The sequence below is a fragment of the Salvelinus alpinus genome, chromosome 20 (genome assembly GCF_045679555.1).
Source record: "Salvelinus alpinus chromosome 20, SLU_Salpinus.1, whole genome shotgun sequence".
In the NCBI taxonomy this organism is placed as follows: Eukaryota; Metazoa; Chordata; class Actinopteri; order Salmoniformes; family Salmonidae; genus Salvelinus; species Salvelinus alpinus.
The window spans coordinates 40,480,039-40,506,741 of NC_092105.1; the positions used below are offsets into that span (position 1 = coordinate 40,480,039).

General features: G+C 41.3%; 1 protein-coding gene across 3 annotated transcripts in view; it reads right to left on the bottom strand.

Annotated features, from left to right (window-relative positions):
- The window catches only part of myo3b (myosin IIIB), a 106,878-nt gene that overhangs the window by 75,705 nt on the left and 4,470 nt on the right, over positions 1-26,703 (bottom strand). For 2 of the 3 annotated variants that reach the window (XM_071355796.1, XM_071355797.1), the window contains exons 3-10: positions 23,992-24,175; positions 22,126-22,260; positions 21,369-21,473; positions 21,007-21,106; positions 20,185-20,261; positions 19,335-19,480; positions 9,711-9,776; positions 1,209-1,364 (exon numbers count right to left, since the gene is read on the bottom strand). In XM_071355796.1, the coding sequence (XP_071211897.1) occupies positions 1,209-1,364; positions 9,711-9,776; positions 19,335-19,480; positions 20,185-20,261; positions 21,007-21,106; positions 21,369-21,473; positions 22,126-22,260; positions 23,992-24,175 (969 nt within the window). Of the gene's footprint in view, positions 1-1,208; positions 1,365-9,710; positions 9,777-19,334; positions 19,481-20,184; positions 20,262-21,006; positions 21,107-21,368; positions 21,474-22,125; positions 22,261-23,777; positions 23,799-23,991; positions 24,176-26,703 lie in introns of all 3 variants that reach the window. The other variant, XM_071355798.1, reaches the window with a different exon arrangement.

A 26,703-nucleotide genomic window follows, 5' to 3' on the forward strand; every position in this document is an offset into this window, starting at 1 on the left:
ACCACCCAACATCAGTGCCCGACCTCACTAACACGGAACCCAAACCGGCTGCGCGCGTGCGCTATCTTGCATAAATGTATTTTGTCCCCCTACACCAAACGCGATCACGACACGCAGGTTAAAATATCAAAACAAACTCTGAACCAATGACATTAATTTGGGGACAGGTCGAAAAGCATTAAACATGTATGGCAATTTAACTAATTAGCTTGCACTTGCTAGCTAATTTGTCCTATTTAGCTAGCTTGCTGTTGCTAGCTAATTTGTCCTGGGATATAAACATTGAGTTGTTATTTTACCTGAACTGCACAAGGTCCTCTACTCCGACAATTAATCCACACATAAAACGGCCAACCGAATCGTTTCTAGTCATCTCTCCTCCTTCCAGGCTTTTTCATCTTTGAACTTATTTGGTGATCGCATCTAAACTTTCATAGTTTTACCACGACTACCGGCAAAACAGTTTGTCTTTCAATCACCCACGTGGGTATAACCAATGAGGAGATGGCACGTGGGTTCCTGCTTCTATAAACCAATGAGGAGATGGGAGAGGCAGGACTTGCAGCGCGATCTGCGTCAGAAATAGAAAGGAGTTCTATTTTAGCCCTTGGCGTTGCAGACGCTCGTTGGTGCGCGCGAGCAGTGTGGGTGCAGTAATTGAATAACATGGATTTCAAAATTTATTTTGCGATGCTCGCAACGCGACGTATCCGGTCTGGTCAGCATGTAATGCTCTTGTGGCTGAATGGAAGCAAGTCCCCGCAGCAATGTTCCAACATCTAGTGGAAAGCCTTCCCAGAAGAGTGGAGGCTGTTATAGCAGCAAAGGGGGGACCAACTCCATATTAATGCCCATGATTTTGGAATGAGATGTTCGACGCAGGTGTCCACATACTTTTGGTCCCGTAGTGTATCTGTTACACTAGTTTGGACGGACACAACAGTTGAAGGAAATGAAACCCTGCCACCCACTGGTGAGAAAACACATCTCATCTCAGCATTTCATCCAGTTCACTCTGTCTTGCTCCATAGCATTGTCTCTCCAATGTAGATTAATTAATCAGCAATAACAGATACATAACATCATTGATTGATAGATTTAACAGATGTCATCTCAGAGAGATACATCAATGAGATCTGCAGAGGGGATTCTTTCAGAATTCTTTAACTGAGAATGTTAGCATTTCTCTGAGTAGATGACACACTTACTTGGTCTTGAGTTTGCAGCCCAGGTCTTGTTGCTCGCAGATTAGTGTGGACAGCTGTTGACCGAGAGCCATTTCTTTGCCATGGGCCTGCTTAATGAAGGGGTGTTCCAAGAGGTGGGTCACAGACGGACGAGTCTCAAAATCCTTTATCAGACACCTGTGTAGCGAGAGAACGCAATTACAACATCATAATACATCATAAAAAGTAAAAGTACAACCTTTTTTGGGGTTTGAACCCTCTGATCACTAATTCACTGATCACAAATACAATGACCTGAACATTTTACAAAGCGGATTTTTCTGGATTATCTCTGACACGAGTGTGTTCAGTAGGGTGCTTCTATGGAGCTTCTCATCAGTGCTTCTGTGTCTGGGTGACTGACCAATGTGTCCCCTCTTTGAGAACCACATGGTCTGGTCATCACCATGGCCCCCATTGCAAACAGGTCTGTTTCTGGATGGCCCCTATCTGCCCTGTGCAGTGTTTACTCAGAGACCCCTTTTTGTCATAGTGGTCATATCCCAGCAAACCGGGAACATTCCCAGAACATTAGCTAATATTCCCATTAACTTCTAGTTAGGGTTTTATCTAACATTAGGATGATAACATCCCCAAAACATTGTTTTTGATACAAATAAAAAATAATTCTCAAAATGTTTTAAATAACATATCCTTGGATGGTTCTCTTAACATTCACTAAAATGTTGTGCACAACATCTGTAACTACCACAGAACATTTCCCAAATGTTCTCATTAAGTTTCCAGGTAATGTAATAACACAATGTACCAGTAATGTTTTAGAACATACTGCTGCAACAAAATGTGAGAGCAACGTTCTGGGAACATCAGGCGTATGTTTTATACAAACATTGTATAATCATCAGTACAACTGGACTGTTTTTGTGTTATGAGAAGAACATTTGCAGCAACATAACGAATGTTCTGGGAACTTTCACAGAACCAATTTTGGTTAGCTGGGATGTCACTATTCTACTGCCTTTACATTATGATATAATAATATGAAATATTTTTCATCCAGAGGCAATACACTGTTGTTCAAATAACTTTATATCGTAAGTAAAATCATTTGTAAAAGATGTAGTCCATGGACATGGTGTGATACCGTTTCAAATGGTGAGGCTATTTAAACCAGCTGCCTAGCACTCCATTTAAAATGTATGTTTTTTAAAAACAAAATTATTCTGAAAAGACGTTACCAATAGTCATCGCTCTGTATCTATCCCTTTCATTCAGAATATCCATCATTCCGTACCTAATCTAAACACTTAAACGCCTGAATATGTTTTGGTGTACTGCAACACAACAATGCAGGCAGGCGAGAGATAAGAGAATAATACCAATCTGACTCCTGCTACCTAATCTAGGCTGAAATTCTGCTCGCTCTTTCTATCAGTTTTTATGCTCTGGAAATTCATTCATAGAATTCATTAGTGTCAGGACATTAAGCAGAGGCTGCAGCCATTAGCTGAGCTGTGCAGCCAGGATGCTAAACATCAGGCCACTTTGTTATAAAAGGCAGCTCTTTTGGCTGCACAGGGACAGACACTGGTGATGCATTTATTATCGAGAGCAATGACAGTAGTTACCTACCCACCCGCACACACACTGGTCTGGCTGGGAGCTGGAGAGTCCTCACAAACAGCCTGCCAGGCCTGATAACATTGTCCATGCTCCACACATTGTAGCCTGGTGGGCTTTGTTTGAGGAGATTATTTCTGATCTGATATCATACAATCCATTACCTCATACTCATGAGAAAGAGAGAAAGATTAAAAAAGCACCTAATAAAATGCATTGTATCTGAATATGGAAAATGGTCAAATAGAAGAGGATGCATTACTATAAGACAGGGATCATCAACTATAAACAGCTGCGGGCCGATGTTTTCTTGAGCGGATGGTCAGTGGGCCGGAAAATCATTACAAATCATTTGTAGACCGCAAATTGACGGAAAGAAGCCCAAACAGATATAATATTTCACTAAAACATAATCATTTCAAACCTTGCTTACAATCTGGAACAGGTTTCCAAAATGTAAATCACTTGGCGCTGATTTGCTGGTGTTTTTACAGTCTTTCATGTCCCCCACCCCCCTTGCTTAATGTTTTTGCTCAGAAAACTTGGCGAGGACAAATAAAATCGCCATCAGTTGGGGAACCCTGCTATAAGATGTTTCATTACATTTTTTGGGACGAATCAAGTAAAGGTTGTATGAGCTGTGTTCTCTAAGAATGTTCTCTAACTGAGTTTAAGAGAAGCAATAAAGACGTCAGCATTCTCAATAAAGAAGGCAAAAAGGAAAACAATGAGGATCTTTACAATAAACAAAAGGTATTCACACCCCTTGACTTTTTCAAAAGTTTGAACCAAAAACCTATGTAATTTTTCAAGAAACAGAAACGGAAACAGAAACGAGAACGAAAGTAATCCGTACTAGGCCTCCCGAGTGGCGCAGTGGTCTAAAGGCCTTACTACAGATCTGGGTTCGATCCCGGGCTGTGTCGCAGCCTGCCGCAACTGGGAGACTCATGAGGAGGCGCACGATTGGCCCAACGTCGTTCGGGTTAGGGGAGGGTTTGGCCGGCTGGGATGTCCTGCACTAGCGACTCCTTGTTGCGGCCGGGCTCATGCACGCTGACTTCGGTCGCCAGCTGTACGGTGTTTCCTCAGACACATTGGTGTGGCTGGCTTCCGGGTTAAACGAGCAGTGTGTCAAGAAGCAGTGCGGCTTGGCGGGGTCGTGTTTCAGATGACGCATGGCTCTCGACCTTCGCCTCTCCCGAGTCCGTACGGTGTACGGTGATGGGACAAGACTGTAACTACCAATTGGACATGATGAAGGGGTAAAATGTACCAAAAAAAATCTATAAAGAAAGTGATCCATACTGTTCCGGAACAGAAACACATACTGTTCAACGGGACAGTTGTAAATCATGCAGCGCCTTGTGTCACCATTGCAGATTTTTAGAGAAACAACAAATGTTGGTACATATACAGTGGGGAGAACAAGTATTTGATACACTGCCGATTTTGCAGGTTTTCCTACTTACAAAGCATGTAGAGGTCTGTAATTTTTATCATAGGTACACTTCAACTGTGAGAGACGGAATCTAAAACAAAAATCCAGAAGATCACATTGTATGATTTTTAAGTAATTAATTTGCATTTTATTGCATGACATAAGTATTTGATACATCAGAAAAGCAGAACTTAATATTTAGTACAGAAACCTTTGTTTGCAATTACAGAGATCATACGTTTCCTGTAGTTCTTGACCAGGTTTGCACACACTGCAGCAGGGATTTTGGCCCACTCCTCCATACAGACCTTCTCCAGATCCTTCAGGTTTCGGGGCTGTCGCTGGGCAATACGGACTTTCAGCTCCCTCCAAAGATTTTCTATTGGGTTCAGGTCTGGAGACTGGCTAGGCCACTCCGGTACCTTGAGATGCTTCTTACGGAGCCACTCCTTAGTTGCCCTGGCTGTGTGTTGCGGGTCGTTGTCATGCTGGAAGACCCAGCCACGACCCATCTTCAATGCTCTTACTGAGGGAAGGAGGTTGTTGGCCAAGATCTCGCGATACATGGCCCCATCCATCCTCCCCTCAATACGGTGCAGTCGTCCTGTCCCCTTTGCAGAAAAGCATCCCCAAAGAATGATGTTTCCACCTCCATGCTTCACGATTGGGATGGTGTTCTTGGGGCTGTACTCATCCTTCTTCTTCCTCCAAACACGGCGAGTGGAGTTTAGACCAAAAAGCTCTATTTTTGTCTCATCAGACCACATGACCTTCACCCATTCCTCCTCTGGATCATCCAGATGGTCATTGGCAAACTTCAGACGGGCCTGGACATGCGCTGGCTTGAGCAGGGGGACCTTGCGTGCGCTGCAGTATTTTAATCCATGACGGCGTAATGTGTTACTAATGGTTTTCTTTGAGACTGTGGTCCCAGCTCTCTTCAGGTCATTGACCAGGTCCTGCCGTGTAGTTCTGGGCTGATCCCTCACCTTCCTCATGATCATTGATGCCCCACGAGGTGAGATCTTGCATGGAGCCCCAGACCGAGGGTGATTGACCGTCATCTTGAACTTCTTCCATTTTCTAATAATTGCGCCAACAGTTGTTGCCTTCTCACCAAGCTGCTTGCCTATTGTCCTGTAGCCCATCCCAGCCTTGTGCAGGTCTACAATTTTATCCCTGATGTCCTTACACAGCTTTCTGGTCTTGGCCATTGTGGAGAGGTTGGAGTCTGTTTGATTGAGTGTGTGGACAGGTGTCTTTTATACAGGTAATGAGTTCAAACAGGTGCAGTTAATACAGGTAATGAGTGGAGAACAGGAGGGCTTCTTAAAGTAAAACTAACAGGTCTGTGAGAGCCGGAATTCTTACTGGTTGGTAGGTGATCAAATACTTATGTCATGCAATAAAATGCAAATTAATTACTTAAAAATCATACAATGTGATTTTCTGGATTTTTGTTTTAGATTCCGCCTCTCACAGTTGAAGTGTACCTATGATAAGAATTACAGACCTCTACATGCTGTGTAAGTAGGAAAACCTGCAAAATCGGCAGTGTATCAAATACTTGTTCTCCCCACTGTAAGTGTCTTATATCGGCTGAAAGCTTAAATAATTTTTAATATAACTGCACTGTCCAATTTACAGTAGCTTTTACTGCAAAAAAATGTCATGCTATTGTTTGAGAGCTCCTAACAACAAAACACTTTTTTCACCACGATAGGTTTGATAAATACACCTCTGAAGGTGAAATGTGTACTTACATTCTGAAATTTTCATATAAGGTCCATATAGCATGCACGATCGATTTTGTATTTCCACTTGTTCAATTTGCAAAGAAAGGAATCTGTGAAAATCTAACTCTAAACGTTGTTTCAACCAGACAAATCACGTTTGTATGTATTCCTCAGAGATCCTAGAACGTAACCAGACTTCACTATATCATTAGAGGTGTAGTATATCCTATAGGACACCATATTTGGTCAGAGAGCGACGCCTTCGTGGCACACCGATGACGTGGGCAGTCTTCACTTGAACAACTCTAACTTAGTCAAATAAGCACCAATCGGGGTCAAACGAAGCTAGCTAGATAGCCAATGAGTTGGGATTTACGGGAGTATCTGGAAACCCTGTATCAGTCATAAAATGTAGCTACTAACCTTGTGGGACAGCATGCCTTTTCCTTTTGGACAAAAATTATAAGAATATTCAGTTATGAATTTATGAAAACTGGTTGTTTTGCAAATCTTGAACTGATAATATGGCTACTAATACTGGAAAAGTTAAGTCAAAGTCCAAGTATACAGATTTGACGATAATCTTGCAGAAAAATGTAATATGAATTCAAATGTCTCCTTCACGATTTTCCCAAATATACCTGGGTGACTTCACACTAAATGTCATGTAGTTCGCTCATACTTCAAGCTATCCATCTGAAACTTTGCACATATACTGCTGCCATCTTGTGGACATCATCGGAATTACAATCAGAGTGATGGCAAGAACTGGGACCTTTCTCTTGCATTTCACAGATGGTTGTAGAAAAGAAACGGTTGGTTTTTTCTTTGTATTTTCTTCTACCAGATCTATTGTATTATATTCTCCTACATTCAATTCCCATTTCCACAACCTTCAAAGTGTTTCCTTTCAAATGGTACCAAGAATATGCATATCCTTGCTTCAGGGCCTGAGCTACAGGCAGTTAGATTTGGTATGTCATTTTAGGCGAAAATTGAAAAAAAGGGGGCTATCCCTTAAGAATACTATAGGCCTAGTTATTAAGTTTCCCGTTGGATTTATTAACTACAAAAAGGTAAGAGGTTTTTTCAATTCTGGTGCTGCTCTGCACACACAAGAGTGTTAGCAAGCTAGCTCAAACGACATTCAAAGTTCCTCCATAGAAGCCGCTCATCGTAGGCATAATTATGTGGACATAGCTATTTCAGATAATGCATGTCATAACAAGATGCCCAGCACTTCAAGCCTCTTCCTCAACCCTCTCTTAGGTTATGGCTAGAAGGGATCCAGCTTTTGTCAAATTAAAGTCAAAACTACAAATTTATTAAAAATGAAAAGCTGAAATGTCTTAAGTTAACAAGAATTCAACCCCTTTGTTATGGCAAGCCTAAATAAGTTCAGGAGTAAAAATATGCTTGACAAGTCACATAATAATTTGCATGGATTTTTGAATGACTACCTCATCTCTGTACCTCACACATACAATTATCTGTAAGGTCCCTCCGTTGAGCAGTGAATTTCAAACACAGATTCAACCACAAAGACCAGGGAGGTTTTCTAATGCCTCGCAAAGAAGGGTACCTATGGAGGGGTAAAAAAAAAAAAAACGCTTTGAGCATGGTGAAGTTATTAATTACACTCAGTTGTTGGAGAGGAAGGAAACCGCTCAGGGATTTCTCCATGAGGCAAATGGTGACTTTAAAACAGTTAGAGTTTAATGGATGTGATAGGAGAAAACAGAGGATGGATCAACAACATTGCAGTTACTCCACAATACTAACCTAAATGACAGAGTGAAAAGAAGGAAGCCTGTACAGAAAATAAATATTAAAATATATGCATCCTGTTTGCAACAAGGCACGAAAGAAATACTGTAAAAAAAAATAGCCTAAGCAACTCACTGTTTGTCCTGAATACAAAGTGTTATGTTTGGGGCAAATCCAATACAACACATTACTAAGTACCACTCTCCATATTTGCAAGCATAGTGGTTGCTGCATCATGTTCTGGGTATGCTTGTAATCGCTAATGGAATAGAGCTAAGTACAGGCAAAATCCTAGAGGAAAAGCTTTTTACTAGACACTGGGAGATGAATTCACTTTTCAGCAGGACAATAACTTAAAACAAAAGGCCAAATCTATACTGGAGTTGTTACCAAGAAGACAGTGAATGTTCCTGAGTGGCCAAGTTATAGTTTTGACTTAAATGTAATTGAAAATCTATGGCAAGACTTGAAAATGGTTGTCTAGCAATAATCAACAACCAATTTGACAGAGCTTGAAGAATTTTGAAAAGAATAATGGGAAAATGTTGCACAATCCCGGTGTGGAAAGCTCTTAGAGACTTACTCAGAATGACTCACAGCTGTAATCGCTGCCAAATGTGTTTCTACAAAGTATTGACTCAGGGGTGTGAATACTTATGCAAATTAGATATCTCTATTTAATTTTCAATACATTTGCAAACATTTATAAAACACGCTTCCACTTTGTCATTATGGGTGAGAGAAAAAATATATTTGATCCATTTTGAATTCAGGCTGTAACACCACAAAATGTGGAATAAGTCAAGGGGTATGAATACTTTCTGAATGCACTGTAAATGAGAAATCAGCTTCTTTAGGGTACCTATAACACAACAGCACCAACTATTTGTTACTGTTCATGTGGGCCTTGAACCATCTCCTCAGCTCTCCAGCTTCACCAAATTATTAAATAACAAGCCACACAAAAGGTACAACATCTTAAAGCAGGGCTTTTCTACATGCATTATGAAACAAAAAGGCCTGTGTGATAGGCCTTATGACAGGGGATCCATTCCAAGCAAAGCTTTAACAATATTATAACGCAGTAGTGTACAGGTCATGCAACTCTACATTGGACTCAGCTACAGCTTCTAATCCATCTCTGACAGACCTGGTGCTATGATAAATGCACGACTAACACAAATAAATGAGTCTATTACCCCTAATGGTTATGGGTTCACAGCTGTACTGTTTGATGTTTCCATTATTAATAATGAATTAATAACCACTGCCTTTCAATCTATTCCACCACTAATAATAACACGAAATTCCCCCCCACAAATAACCCCAGAAGAAATAGATTTGTTTCTCTCTCATTTATTTGCACTGCATGCTAGATATTAAGGTTGTATATTCAGCGAGACTATTATGGGCCAATGTTGACATGATTTGTTTTCCACACTGGAGGGACTGATTACTTATCTTGTCCTGAAGATATAACTGATAAGTCAGTAGAATGAGTTTTTTCCTGTGACAGATTTACGCAAATGAAAACCGAGGAAATGCGAGGAAGAGAAAAGGGTTGATAAAATCTATCTTAAAAAAAAAGATCAATTTCTAGTCCTTTCCATTTCCAGTGATCAAAGGATGCCCAGAATCAAATGCGTAACCAGTGCATTCTGCCCCCTTGGCCAAATAGGAAAAGATTGAGGTCCCGCCATTGAAACCCATTCAAATAGGCTTGTGTTGTTTAAAAAGTAGCAATGAATATATTTTGTTGTCATCACCATTAACCAACTGCATTAGAGCCAGTTGGTTGCAATCACTTCAAAGACTAAATAAACACAAATAAACATGTATAGATAAATTCTCCCACTGGATTAGACCCAACAACTTCCTTACTGTGTAAGTAAGTGTAGAGGAACACATTAATTTCAGCAGGAAGCAACTTCATTGTCATAGAAAGAGCAGGTTACTCACTGGGCAATGAAGTGACTGAAGCTTCTGCACCACTCCTCTGGGTTGCGTAACGTAGGGGAAGGGTTTCTGAAACGAACACACAACACAAAAATCAGTTGTTTAAAACATTTTTTTATTTTTTTTTACATTGAACTGAAATGTTTAAGTTACTGATGGTGTTGTTGTTGGCCTAAACACGATAGTTCTCATGAGACTGGAGCGTCAGTCTCATTTGTCACTGAGTATAGTCAGTGACAAATGATAACAGCTCCTCAACTGTCTGACAGGAAGCATCTGCCAGCAGGAGCCAAAGTTATGGGAGCCAGTAATACCTCTGTCAGCAGCATTTAAAGAGACCATCTATAACGAGGCAAGCACCTCAAGACTAGTTCAGTGGATGATATCGGGACAGAGCCAGGGCAGTACCAAGGCTCAACAACAGGGCGTTACCATTCTTCAAGTTCAAAACATGCTCATCAAAGAAAATAAAGAAATAATGTAATGGGGAAGATAGTGATTAAAGTTATGATTTTGCTCATACTGTCATTTTGGATAGGGTGCTTTCGTATACTTAAGCTTTCAAACTTAATTTTCAAAGTATCATCAACTCATTTCTAAAATGGAGCCAGCTTTGTACATCTAAGGCATGCAAAAAAACAACCAAGAACAAATGGTTCTAATTTATATGATAAGAAAACATTATCAATAACAAAGCTTTATGCTACACACATATGGGAGCCTATTAAATGAGGAAATGTGTCATTATTCCCAGCACTAAGTCACGCACGTCTGTGATAGAGACTCAGAGTCAGACAGACAGTCCTTTCTGAAGTGCAGATCAAAGCCTAGTAATGGACTGCTTCAATGCAAAATATAATATGAGCCTGCAGCAATGCTCTTGCCTTGATGTTGTACCACTGCACTGCTTATATATTACAAAGTCAATACACCAGCACATTGGTGATAACACTGTCAAGTACCCTCATTGTGCTTCGAAAATCAGGCATTTTTCTTTCCAGTATATATGGGAGCACTGACTCATTTTGTAAACACAATTGGCTTATTTAAATTTAGGTCGGGGCACTCCTTGTGCTGTCAAACATGTGTCAAAGTGGATTGAGTCAAAATCAGTGGTTCTCAGCTCCACTTTTGAAGCCCTAAGTCTGCTACTAAGCTCAGGAAAAAGACAAAAAAGCATGCTCGTGAATATGATACTTTGTATGCAGAGCTCATAATTCTTCCCATTTTCCTAATAGATATAAAAAACAGTCAGATAATTTCCATGAATCCTGACAGCCAATGTCATACAGTAGATATAGTTATAGAGCATGTTATAGAGCATAGCAGGGATAATCAACTAGATTCAGCCACAGGCTGATTTAGTCTTGAGCGGATGTTCGAGGGGCCGGAACATGAATACAAATTATTTGTAGACTACAAATTGATCGCAAGAAGCCCAAACAGATATAATATTTGACTAAAACATAATCATTTCAAACATTGCTTATATTTGTATACAATCACGTGTCTCTCTATTACGTGTGGAAATTACTGGGGAACAGATTTAAAAAAATTGAAATCGCTTGGAGCTGATTTCCTGGCGTCCCCCCCCAAAAAAGAAATATAAATACATTTGGGGGCCAAATAAAACCACTCTGGTTTTATTTGTTTATAGGATAGCCGCCAGTTGGGGAGCCCAGAGTACACACAGTGCATCATGAAATAAAGACACTATCTGGCAGTGTTTGAACTTTGAGGGCCTAAAGAGCAGCACTACGGGAAACACAAGAAATACTTCTTCTGTGGGCCAACCGCTCAAACTCCAGCTCATCTATCATCAGAGAGCACCGGCAGTTCTGTTGAGCACACATGAATGAACACGGAAAAGTGCTGCAACATTTCTCTCTACAGGATAGACTGTGAGGGTACATCAGTGTGCCTGCATGGAATAACTGCATAACAGACAGACAGAGCCATTCTAAACACAACCAATGTCACACCCCCAATATCCTATCACCTCAGAGGTCGAAACAGCAGATGTGTATTAGATTATGTTAAAAACAATAGGATATTGAACGAGGGAAAACAAGTAGTCAGTACAATACATTTTCTCTGAGATAGCTGTTGGATAATCACAAACAATCCAATATTATTTGGAGAAAAAAATAACATAACTAGGTCAGAAACCTTTCCAGCCTGTGTTCTATTACTGCTACATTTCTCAGAACAACCAGTGAGGAGTTTCCAGAACAAATGACCACACAATGTTGAAAAATAATTGTGGCGAAGTAACTACATTCGTTTATAAGCCATAGCGTGACTCTAAATCATTACAAGACATTTGAAAAACGACCACTGATCGTTTGTCATAAAAAGTCCCACGGAGAGATACAAAACAGTACCCAGCAATATTCTAAAGCCTTGTTCACACTGCAGGCCTTAATGCTCAAATCAGTTTGTTTTTCAAATCCGTTTTGGATTATTGACTGTCCAAAGAGCAAGTTACAAGTGACGTGACCAAAACGGATTTATCAGTGTTCAGACAGCAGTCATTTGTTGACACTAGCTATGCTAGTTGTAATGACGGGTGTGTGAGCAGTGGTGCAGGCTGATTAGTGCTGGTGCTCGTGCTTCCTATCACTCAAGAGGTTATGTAGCAAGCTAACGTAACAACAATGCCTGCCATGGACGTTTCCCAGTTTCTTTGAATGTTCAGAATCATAGTGTAAGAATGCTTTTAAAGCGTCAAAGGATAAGATGTTCCAACTTTTTCCTGCAGGAAAAAGAACAGATTCAAATCGGATATGCAAAAAAAATAGGATTTAAGTCACTTCAAACTGCCAATGTGAACAAGGCTTTAGAGACTATGATGGATTGACCAGTTGACATATTGCCAATAGTAATCTTCCACATACAAAATGCCAAACAATTGTTGTGAAAAGTACGTACCAAAAGCTGTGTGAGTTAACTTTGAAATGAACGTATCTCAATCTCAAAGTCTCAGTTTATAGAAAAGTAAGCATAATTCTTAACCCCAACCCTAACCCCAGCCTTTCATGTGCATAAAAATCACCAAAATGTTACCAGGGCTGAATGTCAAGATTACAATACAAGAATCACAGTTTACATTCTGCTCAGACTTAAGTTTACATTTAACATTGAACCAAGGCCTGAATACTGTGCTGCTGATGGTCAGGTGTCAATTTCAAAATCTGACCCTTATCAAATACATTCCAAAATGGATGAACAGTATTGGTAAAAGAAAACAGTAAAAATGGTAGCGATGTCTTTCAGTCTTGAAGGCGCAGCAGCGCAGCAGGAGGCTCCTCAGCCTCAGGAGGCTGAAGAAATTCGGCTTGTCACCAAAAGCACTCACAAACTTCTACAGATGCACAATCGAGAGCATCCTGTCGGGCTGTATCACCGCCTGGTACGGCAACTGCTCCGCCCACAACCGTAAGGCTCTCCAGAGGGTAGTGAGGTCTGCAGAACGCATCACCAGGGGCAAACTACCTGCCCTCCAGGACACCTACACCACCCGATGTCACAGGAAGGCCATAAAGATCATCAAGGACAACAACCACCCAAGCCACTGCCTGTTCACCCCGCTATCATCCAGAAGGCGAGGTCAGTACAGGTGCATCAAAGCAGGGACCGAGAGACTGAAAAACAGCTTCTATCTCAAGGCCATCAGACTGTTAAACAGCCACCACTAACATTTAGCGGCCGCTGCCAACATACTGACTCAACTCCAGCCACTTTAAAAATGGGAATTGATGGAAATTATGTAAAAATGTACCACTAGCCACTTTAAGCAATGCCACTTAATACAATGTTTACATACCCTACATTACCCATCTCTTATGTATATATACTGTACTCTATATCATCTACTGCATCTTGCCATCTTTATGCAATACATGTACCACTAGCCACTTTAAACTATGCCACTTTATGTTTACATACCCTACAGTACTCATCTCATACGTATATACCGTACTCTATACCATCTACTGCATCTGCCATGCCGTTCTGTACCACCACTCATTCATATATCTTTATGTACATATTCTTTATCCCTTTACACTTGTGTGTGTGTGTAAGGTAGTAGTGTGGAATTGTTAGGTTAGATTACTGTTGGTTATTACTGCATTGTCGGAACTAGAAGCACAAGCATTTCGCTACACTCGCATTAACATCTGCTAACCATGTGTATGTGACTAATAAAATTTGATTTGATGATTTGATTTGACTGTTCTGCTCTGCAACCTTTACATTACCTGTGGCTTTTGGCTGGGGTATTGCTTCTTGCCAGAACACTGGTTGCCCTATGATTTCATTAGCCTTTGTTGGCTCTGACAACCCATCATTTACACCCATTATCTTCCTCACTTCACGTCTCCCTTCAGACAGATACAAGCCCATTTACATACAGTGAGCTCCAAAAGTATTGGGACAGTGACAGATTTTTTGTGGTGTGCTGTAAGTGCTGTAATCTCTAAACGGTTCATGAGATATGGATGAAAATACCTTCAAATTAAAGCTGACAGTCCGCACTTTAACCTCATAGTCATTGTATCATTTCAAATCCAAAGTACTGGATTACAGAGCCAAAACAACAACAAAAATATGTACTGTCCCAATACTTTTGGAGTTCACTGTATTTTGCTAATATTCCCTGGGATCTGGGCGAATAAACACAGCATTGGACTTCTTTGCCAATTACCTTTAACCTTCACAGGCTTTATACATACACATTTCCCTATGACTTTACACAGGACTTTACTCTGGGTTTGGCAAATACAGCATGGAGAATATTGGCTCAAGCAATTAACCTTTCCACATATTGAATATCTGAGAGCATCGTCTCAAGTTTCCGTAATTAATTCTGCAGTTAACCGTTTTACAGCTTTACCCTTTTACATGCTCCATTACCCACATTCATGATAACCATGGGCCCCACATATATGACATACTATAAAGCAGGCAAAATCACATCCAATCTTCTCATCATGATATGCTGTAGGGCATATAATCTGTTTCCCGTAGAGGAGGATCTGTGATTGGCTCTTGGAGGTCTATCTACAACAGATTGGCTCCCGGGCCGGCCTTACTTTACTGTTAATAGTGATTTACAATGGTGTTGGAATCAATACAGTTCTTTCTATGTGATGCTATCTGTGGAAAAGAGCAAGCAGCAGGTATGAATGGAGTGGAGGAGCAGAGCAGCTTCCCTGACAGCGATCTGAACTCCTCTCATCACTTCACACTGGTCGCTGTGAAAGGAATACCATCTGTGCAAGTTCCCACCACAAATCTAAAGCTCTATCACGTGGCTTGCAGTAGTCCTGCCTGTATTCAGCCCCAGTGTCAATGGCCCCAGAGGCCTGGCTACGTTAATGGTGCTGTTGCTTTATCTACACGGTGAGTCCACACCCTAAGGCCACTCCATCTGCTGTATGACATGGAGGAGATAATGTAGTACAGCGAAGGGCATAGTCCTGAGCCAGCCAAAACAACCAGAACCCTCTCAGATCTCAACCCAGGTTTCACATACTGCCAGCTACATCACAAAAGGATATACAGTTGAAGTCGGAAGTTTACATACACCTTAGCTAAATACATTTAAATTAAGTATTTCCCAATTCCTGACATTTAATCCTAGTATAAATTCCCTGTTTTAGGTAAGTTAGGATCACCACTTTATTTTAAGAATGTGAAATGTCAGAATAATAGTAGAGATTTTTTTTTAAATTTCAGCTTTTATTTCTTTCATCACATTCCCAGTGGGTCAGACGTTTACATACACTCAATTAGTATTTGGTAGCATTGTCTTTAAATTGCTTAACTTAGGTCAAATGTTTCGGGTGCCTTCCACAAGCTTCCCACAATAAGTTGGGTGAATTGTGGCCCATTCCTCCTGACAGAGCTGGTGTAACTGAGTCAGGTTTCTAGTCCTCCTTGCTCGCACACACTTTTTCAGTTCTGCCCATAAAATTTCTATAGGATCAGGGCTTTGAGGTCAGGGCTTTGTGATGGCCACTCCAATACCTTGACTTTGTTGTCCTTAAGCCATTTTGCCACAACTTTTGAAGTATGCTTGGGGTCATTGTCCATTTGGAAGACCCATTTGTGACCAAGCTTTAACTTCATGACTGATGTCTTGAGATGTTGCTTCAATATATCCACATAATGTTCCTGCCTCATGATGCCATCTATTTTGTGAAGTGCACCAGTCCCTCCTGCAGCAAGCATCAGACCAGTGGACACTTCTCCAAAAATATATTTTTCCCTATGTGCAGTTGCAAACCGTAGTTTGGTTTTTTTATGGCGGTTTTGGAGCAGTGGCTTCTTCCTTGCTGAGTGGCCTTTCAGGTTATGTCGATATAGGACTCGTTTTACTGTAGATAAATATACTTTTGTACCTGTTTCCTCCAGCATCTTCACAAGGTCCTTTGCTGTTGTTCTGGGATTGATTTGCACTTTTTGCACCAAAGTACGTTCATCTCTAGGAGACTGAACGCGTCTCCTTCCTGAGCGGTATGACGGCTGAGTGGTCCCATGGTGTTTATACTTGCGTACTATTGTTTGTACAGATGAACGTGGTACCTTCAGCCATTTGGAAACTGCTCCCAAGGATGAACCAGACTTGTTGAGGTCCTCAATTTTTTTTCTGAGGTCTTGGCTGATTTCTTTTGATTTTCCCGTGATGTCAAGCAAAGAGGCACTGAGTTTGAAGGTAGGCCTTGAAATACATCCACAGGTACACCTCCAATTGACTCAAATGATATCAATTAGCCAATCAGAAGCTTCTAAAGCCATGACATAATTTTCTGGAATTTTCCAAGCTGTTTAAAGGCACAGTCAACTTAGTGTATGTAAACTTCTGACCCACTGAAATTGTGATACAGTGAAATAATCTGTCTGTAAACAATTGTTGGAAAAATGACTTGTGTCATGCACAAAGTAGATGTCCTAACCGACTTGCCAAAACTATAGTTTGTTAACAAGAAATTTGTGGAGTGATTGAAAAACGAGTTTTAATGACTCCAACCTAAGTGTATGTAAACCTCCGACTTCAACTGTAGGTGAAGCCAGACAGAAGCATCAACTAGATTTAGATGGTGACACTGAATATGCAGTTATTGCCATATTTCATAAAAACATCTGTTGTGTTTTTCATAATGCTTATACCCAATATAGACCATGTTTGTCATGGTAATGTCCTACTCATAGGAATAATATTGGGATTTACACAGCAGATTAATAAATACAGTGTGCCATTGAGTGGATTGTGAGATGGAAATACAGAAATGTGTGCAAAGACATACAATCTTATGTCATAAGGAATTATAAACTGGGTGGTTCGAGCCCTGAATGCTGATTGGCTTTATTTTATACCACGGGTATGAGACAAAACATGTATTTTTACTGCTCTAATTACGTTGGTAACCAGTTTATAAAAGCAATAAGGCACCTTGGGAGTTTGTGGTATATGGCCAATATACCACGGCTAAGGGCTGTATCCAGGCACTCTGCGTTGCGTCATGCGTGAGAACAGCCCTTAGCCGTGGTATATTGGCCATATACCACACCCCCTCGAGCCTTATTGCTTAAATATAGCATGTTTTAGTGTCCGTGGGATTTTTTATTAAAACCTATTATTCCCAAGGACAATACTCTATCAGGAGAAGCCACTGATTATGGCAATTTAAAGAGCAACTAAAGCATGCGTGGAACACTCACAGGAAACAACAATTTAATATACCTCATTACAATTATTAAATCGATCTCATTACAATCATTAAATCGACATCATTAAATCGACCTCATTACAGTCATTAAATCTACCTCATTACAATAATTAAATCCACCTAATTACAATCATTAAATCTTCCTCATTACAATCATTAAATCTACCTCATTACAATAATTAAATCTACCTCATTACAATAATTAAATCTACCTCATTACAATCATTAACTCTGCCTCATTACAATCATTAAATCTACCTCAAATCAATCCTTAAATCTACCTCATTACAATCATTAACTCTGCCTCATTACAATCATTAAATCTACCTCAATACAATCCTTAAATCTACCTCAATACAATCCTTAAATCTACCTCATTACATTCATTAAAGCAATATATTGTGTATCACTATAATTTCTGTGCTCAAAGTGCAGAATAAAAGTGTAACACACAGGTACACCATTTTGTAACACGTCCTCTGTTTCAAATAGAACGCACATACAACAGACAGACACTGTCAGACAACCTTCCCTTATAAGTTTGACTGCCTTGTTGCATTGATGGGAAAATATATTTGAGACAGATGACATGTTAACAGAATCATTTCACGGTGCCCGCACTGCCCGCACTGTGATTTATCCTGGCGCCGCCCAGCCAAAGGTCCCAATTCAAAAGATTTATGGGCCAGGGCCAAATATCTATTTTGATTTTGAAAAAGAAACCCCAGTCTTAACAATGGTAGATTGCTGCACGTGTCTAACTCTATTCATATTCCAAATCTCTCACAAAATCAAATTATTTCATTAAAAAGGTGATAAAGAAAAATGGATGAATGATAACAGAAGAGAAATGTACATGCCCTTCCATTGTTTATCATGACCTCTAGTGAATGTTATCTAAGGGCAATTCAAATCATTCACACAGAATGCAAAACCTACTCTGGTACTGTATCAATAGCTGCATCCTTCTACCAAAACAGGCCAATCACCAACTCAGCACAATACAGAATTTAGGTGTACATCCCACTGAAAAGGTTCCATCCTATCAAATCAGATGACTGAATGCATGCTTCCCCACAGACCCAGTAGTGTTATTTCAGGATCTGTGATTCGGGAGCGTTCGTTTGACCAGGACAGCTTCCTCTGAGCCTGTAATTGCTGTGACCTGTTTTACCTTTCACTTGAGTTTGGTGTGATAAACCGCTGCTGTGGTTCCCATAACTACTACAGCGACACGATGCTTGCTTGTTTCTCATCAGGTTTGGTGGGGTGGAGATAACACCGTGATGGGTGGCTGGTGACAGCCTCATCTCAATGTGAATGGAGCTAATCACCAATGCAAATTGCAATCAGAAGGGCACATCCTCACCAAACTGAGAGATAATTACATGATTGTGCCAATAGTAAAAGGTCAGCCACTTGTACCATCAGAGCTTTTAAATAATCATTCATCAGAAATTGTGAATACATCAGAGGAGAGTTTTTAGATTAAATAACATATTTAAGGGTAAGGCCAAATGTTGTTCCATTAACTCTTGATCAGTTCTGATCAGTTTATCATTCTGCAATTTTCAATTGAGTTTCCAATCTAGCCTTGTAGCTTGGAAACACGGATTGTAGAACGCTAATTGTTTTCCTGATTTAATTCATCTATACCAGGTCTATCCTGCATTTCATGACCACACAAAATTACATTAAGAATCTTTACAATTTCTTGACATATTTGGCATTTCATAATTTTTCAGAGAAAGGGCTCTGTGACGATCCACTCTTAAATTCAGTTTACCATTGTCCTCCAGCCAAAATCAAAAGCTTCTTATGAGAGCGCAACTGCTGCGTGTCTGGTCTGCCCCAGCCAGCCGTGTGCAGAGGGAGCCCTCTAGTGCCTTACCGTGGGATCTTGAAGAGGGCTTTGACAGGGTGCATCTCGGACAACGGGGGGTCTCCATCAGCCAGCTCTATGGCTGTGATGCCCAGTGACCACACGTCACAGCGGGCGTCATACGTGGAGTCATACTGCTGCTCACAGGCGATGACCTGGAACGACACAGGCAGGACAAGCATGACACAAGCAGGTGGACACTTCTCATGCAAGTTGCTGCCATGTTTCTTCCTGTCCATGATGATATGACGATAATGTCTTTACAACAGCGAGGTACTGACTTCATTATGGACACTTAAAAGTCTTTAATTTTTGTGGAGCTGAAATCCGATGAGCTTTGGGCAACAATTCAGAAGACGATCAAGTCATTTTATAATTGCCTGTGTTCGAAAAACGCATTGTAATGTTGATTTAAAAAGGGTACAGTTAAATGCATTCATCAGATAAGGTGCGTTGCAGCTAGTATTGAACCTCCCTTCTCTCACCGTCAAAAATCATTACTGAGACCAAAATGAACAGCCTCCTTTATTCTAATTGCCCCTGAGGACCCCTCCTACCAGCCCAATCATCATGCCTCATTTCTGCCAAACAGTAAGCTGGGGCAGCAGACTCCCAGCTATTAACCTTGGGGCGACCTCAAGAGCAGGGCGCGTGGAGGGGAATGCACAATGACAAGGGGGTGTTACATATTGAAAAGCCTCAGCAGAGTACATAGTCACTCGTCTATCTCGCTCTACAGTCCACATAGCACATCTAATGCAACTCAATGGTGTCATCATGTAGGATATTTTGGCGCTTAGTGTTCTCATGTAATTGCAAGCAAAGTGGTTTAGTTGGGCATGTAAAAAAAAAGGCTAACCTCAGGTGCCATCCAAAAGGGAGTGCCAACGGATGTGTTTCTCCTCAAACGTGCACTCGTCAGCTGAGCAGAGACACCTGGATAGAATTCAAGCTAATTAATAAATCACCTCATTCTCAGTGGATCAGCGTTTGGTGCAAAATACCATTGTTTGTGTTATACCACATTACAGCCTGTTATAATTACATATTCACAGTTGTTTAATACGCTTTATGTGCATATTACATGATTATGAATTACAGAGGGAAAGTGTGTGTGAATCAATCAATAGCAATATGGCATATCATTTGGTGGGGCAACCTGCCATACCAACATAAACTGGCAATAATAATTTCAAATTAAGTGGGACAGATTTTTATCAGCAGGAGTCCACTTCATTCCCAACACACAAGGACATAAACATGCCCGGGGCAACTCAGAGTCATTTGCTAGAACAGCTTTCTTTTTATATGCAAAGGATCAAATAATGCAATTTAAATTAGCAATAACTAGCCTTAGGTTAAGCTACGGTCCATGAAATACCAAGATGTTACATAGGGTAAGGGGGAAGCAAGATGTGGACTGCATCGAAGCATTGATCTCCACATGCTTGCATTCATCTTATACTCTTTACCAATAATATCACAGGCTTTTTTGTGGACAAAAAAACATGGATTAACTTCCAACTATTAATGATAAGTCATCTGTTAAACGAAGACCCAGACAGAAGAAACAGAGCCAACAAACAACTTCCCAGAGCCTCCCTGTAATATGCATGTATCTCTTTCTACAAGCCATCAATTAGCCAAAGTGCACCCACAACAAGATAACAAAAGCCATTACCAAAGTCAACAAGTTTGACCCCTCCCTTGGTGGTCAGAAGGATGTTGTTTCCTTTGACGTCACGATGGATAATCCGGTTGTTGTGTAAATGCTGGAGACCCTGGCAGGCGGGAGGAGGAAAGCAAAGGGGGGCTTAATAAGCGTCAGTAACCCCATTATCAACGGTTTGTGATTAGTACAATTTGAATGTGTTTCAAATAAAGCCGTCTACTGCCATGCATATCAAAGAGCTCCCCCTGCTGTTTAAAGGGATGGAAATCTATTACTCCCACACCCCGCCACCACCTGAGTCAATCCCCTGCCCACTGTGTGTGGATGCCACCCCCTTCCGTCATTAGGCGTTTTGCAGTTGGCCATCTCACCAAGAGGGCGCCGTATAAGATGTATGCGATAACGGGCTCCAGTAGTCGCTGGCCCCGCATGAGCAGGCCTTTGATGAGATCGGTGACTGAGCCCCCGTTGCACAGCTGTGTGAGAGAGAGAGCGAGAGAGAGAGAGAGAGAGGGAGAGAGAGCGAGAGAGAGAGAGTGTGAGTGAGTGACAGAGAGACAGAGACAGACAAAGAGAGACAGAGAGAGACAGAGACAGAGAGAGGGAGAACAGTGGCTCCTCCATTACTCACTACTCTAGATTATGATTCATTACACAAGAGCCATCCCTCCCACACATACAACTAGACTGGTGTCACGGCTCTTTCTTCCAGAGCTTTTAAAACATGCCATTTTTCCCAGTGTAGGAGGGTGACCTCCTCTCAGCTGATGTGATGGATTTCACTCCCGTGATATAAAGCAAACCTACTGTTTGTGATCCTTCTACTTCTCAAACAGACAACAACTGTAAGACTACGTGATCATAGTGGAGGAGATGTAACACAGGAGAGAGATAAAGTGCAGCTACTTATATTGAGCACAAGCAGACTGTAATGTTTGACATGCAAACACCACTGGGTTATATTTCCTCCCGTGACAAAGTCATACAGTATGAGCACTTTAATGATTAACTCCATATGTGTAGTGCTGAAGATGCAGAGATATTATAGACATAGAGTTTTTGACAGGACTGTAAAGCTGGGCAAAGTCTTACTTTATAAGCGAGACAGAATAACCCAGGGGATCTCACCTCTAGAACCAACCAGAGCTGTCCGCCTGAGAGGTCGTCTGACTTGTAGAACATGCCGTAGAACTTGACCACGTTGGGGTGGTTGGACAAGGTCCTCAGGATGTTGTACTCGGCCTCAATCTCCTCATCAACATCCTTTGTCAAAGAGGACACATTTACATCAGCGACACACCATTTTGACTGAGGACATTTGTCATAAATCACACAACAAACTGTATTGACACTTCTGACATTTAGAAGAAGAAAAAAAGGGAAAAAGGGATTTTGAAATGAGATTATAAGGAGGCGATAACACCTTCAATCAGAGCCTGGAACCATTAAACACAGGGGAAACTAGTTCTTGGTCAGAAGTGACAATTGAGCTTCTTCTATATCAGTTTAAATCTCAGTGGAAGTGAAGAGAAAGCGTCACAGAGGCAGAATTCCTCTTCCTGGATGTGTGAAATATACTGTCAGCGGTCTAATCAAGGAGAGGAATGAGCATGGAAGCAGCTGCATCTTCATAACCGGCCAGGCAGGGAGCTGCAGCAGGGGGGTAGCAAAGAGAGTCGCAAGAGGGATTGGAGCACCGACACAATCATAAACAAGCACTCAGCCCTGAATCTCACAAACACACAACATGGCGCAACTGCAGGGCCCATGGCCCCAGGCATCTTTACCACAGACAGGTCTGGCAGCTAACTGCACATCACTAAGGTAGCGACACATGCATAATGGGGAAGGTGGACACAGCGACTGGTTAGGACGACCGTGGAAAGCGGGTGTAGAAATGGGAGTGAAAATAGGTGAAAAAGGAAACAGGTGGGAGGTGGCGTGTCTAGAACATTTTGAATGGGGGTGGCCAAGGTGGGCCACAGACTCAGTTTACAGGGGGCCATAACATTTTGAACCTTAATCGATCAAAGTGGATTTTTCAATATAATTATGATGGTTCAATGCATGAAATGCTTCAGCTTAGGTTTGGTACATTTCCCTGTTAAAATAAATACTGTGCACCCGCCATTTGAATGGAAAGGGAAACTCTATTACAAACACCATAAGTTTAATGACATTCAGCCAAAAAAGTGGCGGCATCCCCAAAATGTTTTACAATAAAAAGAGAAAGAAACTTAGAAATGTCTCCTTCGTGTCTATCCGTGTTTAAAAATGTTCGCAAGAGGCTAATTCACAAGAGGCTAATTCACAAGAGGCATAATTCGCAAGAGGCATAATTCACAAGAGGCTGAATCTATTTCACCAGAGAAAGCATCGGAGTGAGGCAAAAATCGCCCCTCTGTCTTAGTATATGTAGGCCATGTATCTGATTTTGTCTAGCCAAAAAGAGTGTGACATGTCCAGACAGCATCAGATACATGGGCTACACATACTAAGACATAGGGCTGTTGCGCTCGCTCGGATGCTTTCTCTGGTGAGATTGAGGAGTGAGTCTTGCTGTCAGTCAATATATTCACAGACGACCTATGAGATCTCACCATTTCTGGGGGGCCACCGGGGTGGCCAATCAGATTTCAGTGGAGGGGCGTGGCCAGCCTGGGCCACCCCCTGGACACGCCACTATAGGTGGGGAATCTACTACTGAACAGTAAACACAGGGACAGGTACAGGAGGAAGGAGGGGTAGGCAGGTACAAGGAAATAAGTGAAGAAACTTACTCTGTTTGTATGCCTGGTATACTGAGACAAGCCAAACAATAGTAAAGAAAAACAGAGAGGATTTCCTTTATACATTTTTTTGGTTTAGTGTTGTCACAGGTCAGGGTTGACAATTCTAGGCGGGAGAGCACCTAAACTTGCTAGATCCATAGCAAGTATGCTCCATGCACAAGGTGGCACATGCATTGATTGTATGTCTTTTGCAATAACTTACATTGATTGGGTCCAGGACTTTGACTGCTGCCTGACTCCCATCCTTCCTGTTGTTCACTCTGTAGACTTTACCATAGGTTCCTTTACCGATGGTCTCCGCAATGTCCCAGTCACCCGATGGATCCGCCAGGCTCTCCAGACCGATCATACTGGCCTTGTAAGGGTATAGTCCATACAGCGATCTCCTACATTGAATAATAGAGATCCAAGAGAAATGCTTCGTTCATGTACACACATTGGAACTAAATATGCATCCCTGCCAACACTTTCTCCTCTCTAGGGGAAGCTTTGCTAATCAAGGAAAGATGGCAGGCAACGTGTCACCATAGCTTTAAGCTTAGCTTCAAAACATCACGCATATGGCTTTAACCACACTGATGTGCATGTAACGCTCCACCAAAACACACTTTCTCACTAGCAATATATCAACAGCAAAGATCCTAACAGCTTGCTATGTTATACAGTAGATTACTTCACCACGGACTGTGCTCAATGACACATCCATTTGGCCATGGGAGGCGCTTAACAGATTTAAAACTGATGAAGAGAAAGCAAAATACAAACCATACGACGGTACTTACATCGGGACAGTTATTTTCTGCTGACTCATTAAGCCTTGGGCAGTGCACACAAACGACTAAGGTGTTTCATAGTAAAACAAGACCCATACAGATGGCGCTCGCTTATCCCCGGGAGGACATGTAACAAGCAGCATTGCACCGGGACGCCGAATTAGCGCGCACCACAGGGACCCAGTCTATGCCCAAGAACACGCCACTAAGATCACTTCAATCTCTTCAGAATCAATTGGATTGGCCTGAGATTAACTTGACTGGTGCTTTTGTCTACCGCAGAACCAACCCCGCCCCGCAGGCTCCACACATAATCAAACTGAAAGAGTTTTCTAAAACAATTCCTTTTTTTTCTCTCCGTTGTATCATTTTCAAATCTGACTTTGGTGTCTTTATCCGGACAGGTCAAGCTCAAATCATACTAAGTAACTGCATAATGAGGGGCAGTTTCCCCAGACACAGATTAAGCCTAATCCTGGACTAAAAAGCATCTTCAATGGAGATTCTTAATCTTAATCTGTGTCCGGGAAACCACCCCATAGTGTCATAAATGAAAGATAAATCCCTATTATCAGAGCCGAGGGGTTAGGCCTGTAATAAATCATTCTGGGGTGTATACAGTGGGGGCATAACCAGCATGACAGATATAATGGGTTAATGGTGCAAAGCAAGAGGTGTCAAAACACACACCTGAGTGAGCAGTTGTACGATGTGACCGATCAGGAAAACGTATTTACATATGTATATATTCCGTATATATTCCGTATTCCCTGAATGATTGATATTCTCAGTGAGAGGAGTTCAGTTCTCCCATCCCTTCAGTTTGTCACATAAGTGCAATGTATCACAGAGGTTGACTGACCCTGAGGGAGACGGGGGAGAATTTATTTTGAGTAGCGGTTCACGTGAAAAAAAAGTAAAATATTTTTGGACCACCAGGACTCTCTTCCACTGCACCAGCATGGATAGATTAATGAATTGGCATAGGAGCAGGGTGAGTGATGGCTTGACACTAGATGGATATAACAGTAATTTGAGGAGATGTATAAACATGCAGAGCAAAGTGGTGACTGAAGTCCTTCAATTTGTCCTTCCTCAAAGAAACCAAACATAGCGTGGACAAGCGGGAGACAATAGCCTTCTTTGAAAGTGTAACATTAGGCAAGACCGCCTAATCATTTCCCCCACTGTCCGACTTCAGTAAAAAACAACGCTATCATCACCGATCATCCAGAAATGTATCTACCTGCTCAGTCCCGTTCAAATACAGTAAATCACACATGCCTTGTGCATCAACAAGGTCAAAAAACTATTTTTGAGCCACTGATTACTCGAAACGAACGGAAACATTTTGGTTTCTAAGCATCTTTGAGTCTCAGTGCATTGAATACATTGTGGTTCCCTTGTTGCCCAGGCATCTATGCCAGGCTTTTGTAACAACAGTAGGCTCATATTGCTAGAGAGCAGCTGTGTGACCAAAGTGGCTGGCAGCATCAGACACCCAGTCTAGTATATCAACTTTCTCCTGGTGCTTCAAAACTAAGCTCAAGCCTCGGATCTGCATTAGTAACCTATTGCCAGTCCAGCTGGTACTGTTCTCATGAAAATACTCAATTAGTGGCTGAAATATATATTTTTGAAAATCATTTGTTAAAAGGAAAACAGTATGAACTTAGATTTTACATATAAACTTCAGATCACTAAAGACACACATAACACTATGAATGAAATGAAATACCACGCTACACACAACCCTTTACACCTCTCTAACGTCTCCTTTTGAATGTCAAACATCACACTGACAATAAGCACTGGTAGCATAACAAGAACGCTGAGATAAACACAAAAGAGAACATGTCAATATAACATCATCCATCCTTAATCAAAAATCCCACATCTCCTTTCACCTCAAACATTACATAACATACGTACAGTACGGTATACCACTCTGAATCTCAAACTGAACTCTCAAAAATATTTTCTGGTAAAAAAAGCTACAATAGCCCATGCATACCTTGTTTGTGACAGTTGATTCCCTATCACGTTCTGCTAAAAGTGTGTCTCTGTGTCTACCCTAGCAACATGTCCCTGACCAAATCATGCTAATCAGCAGCGATCAATAATTCATCCAGTAGTAATCA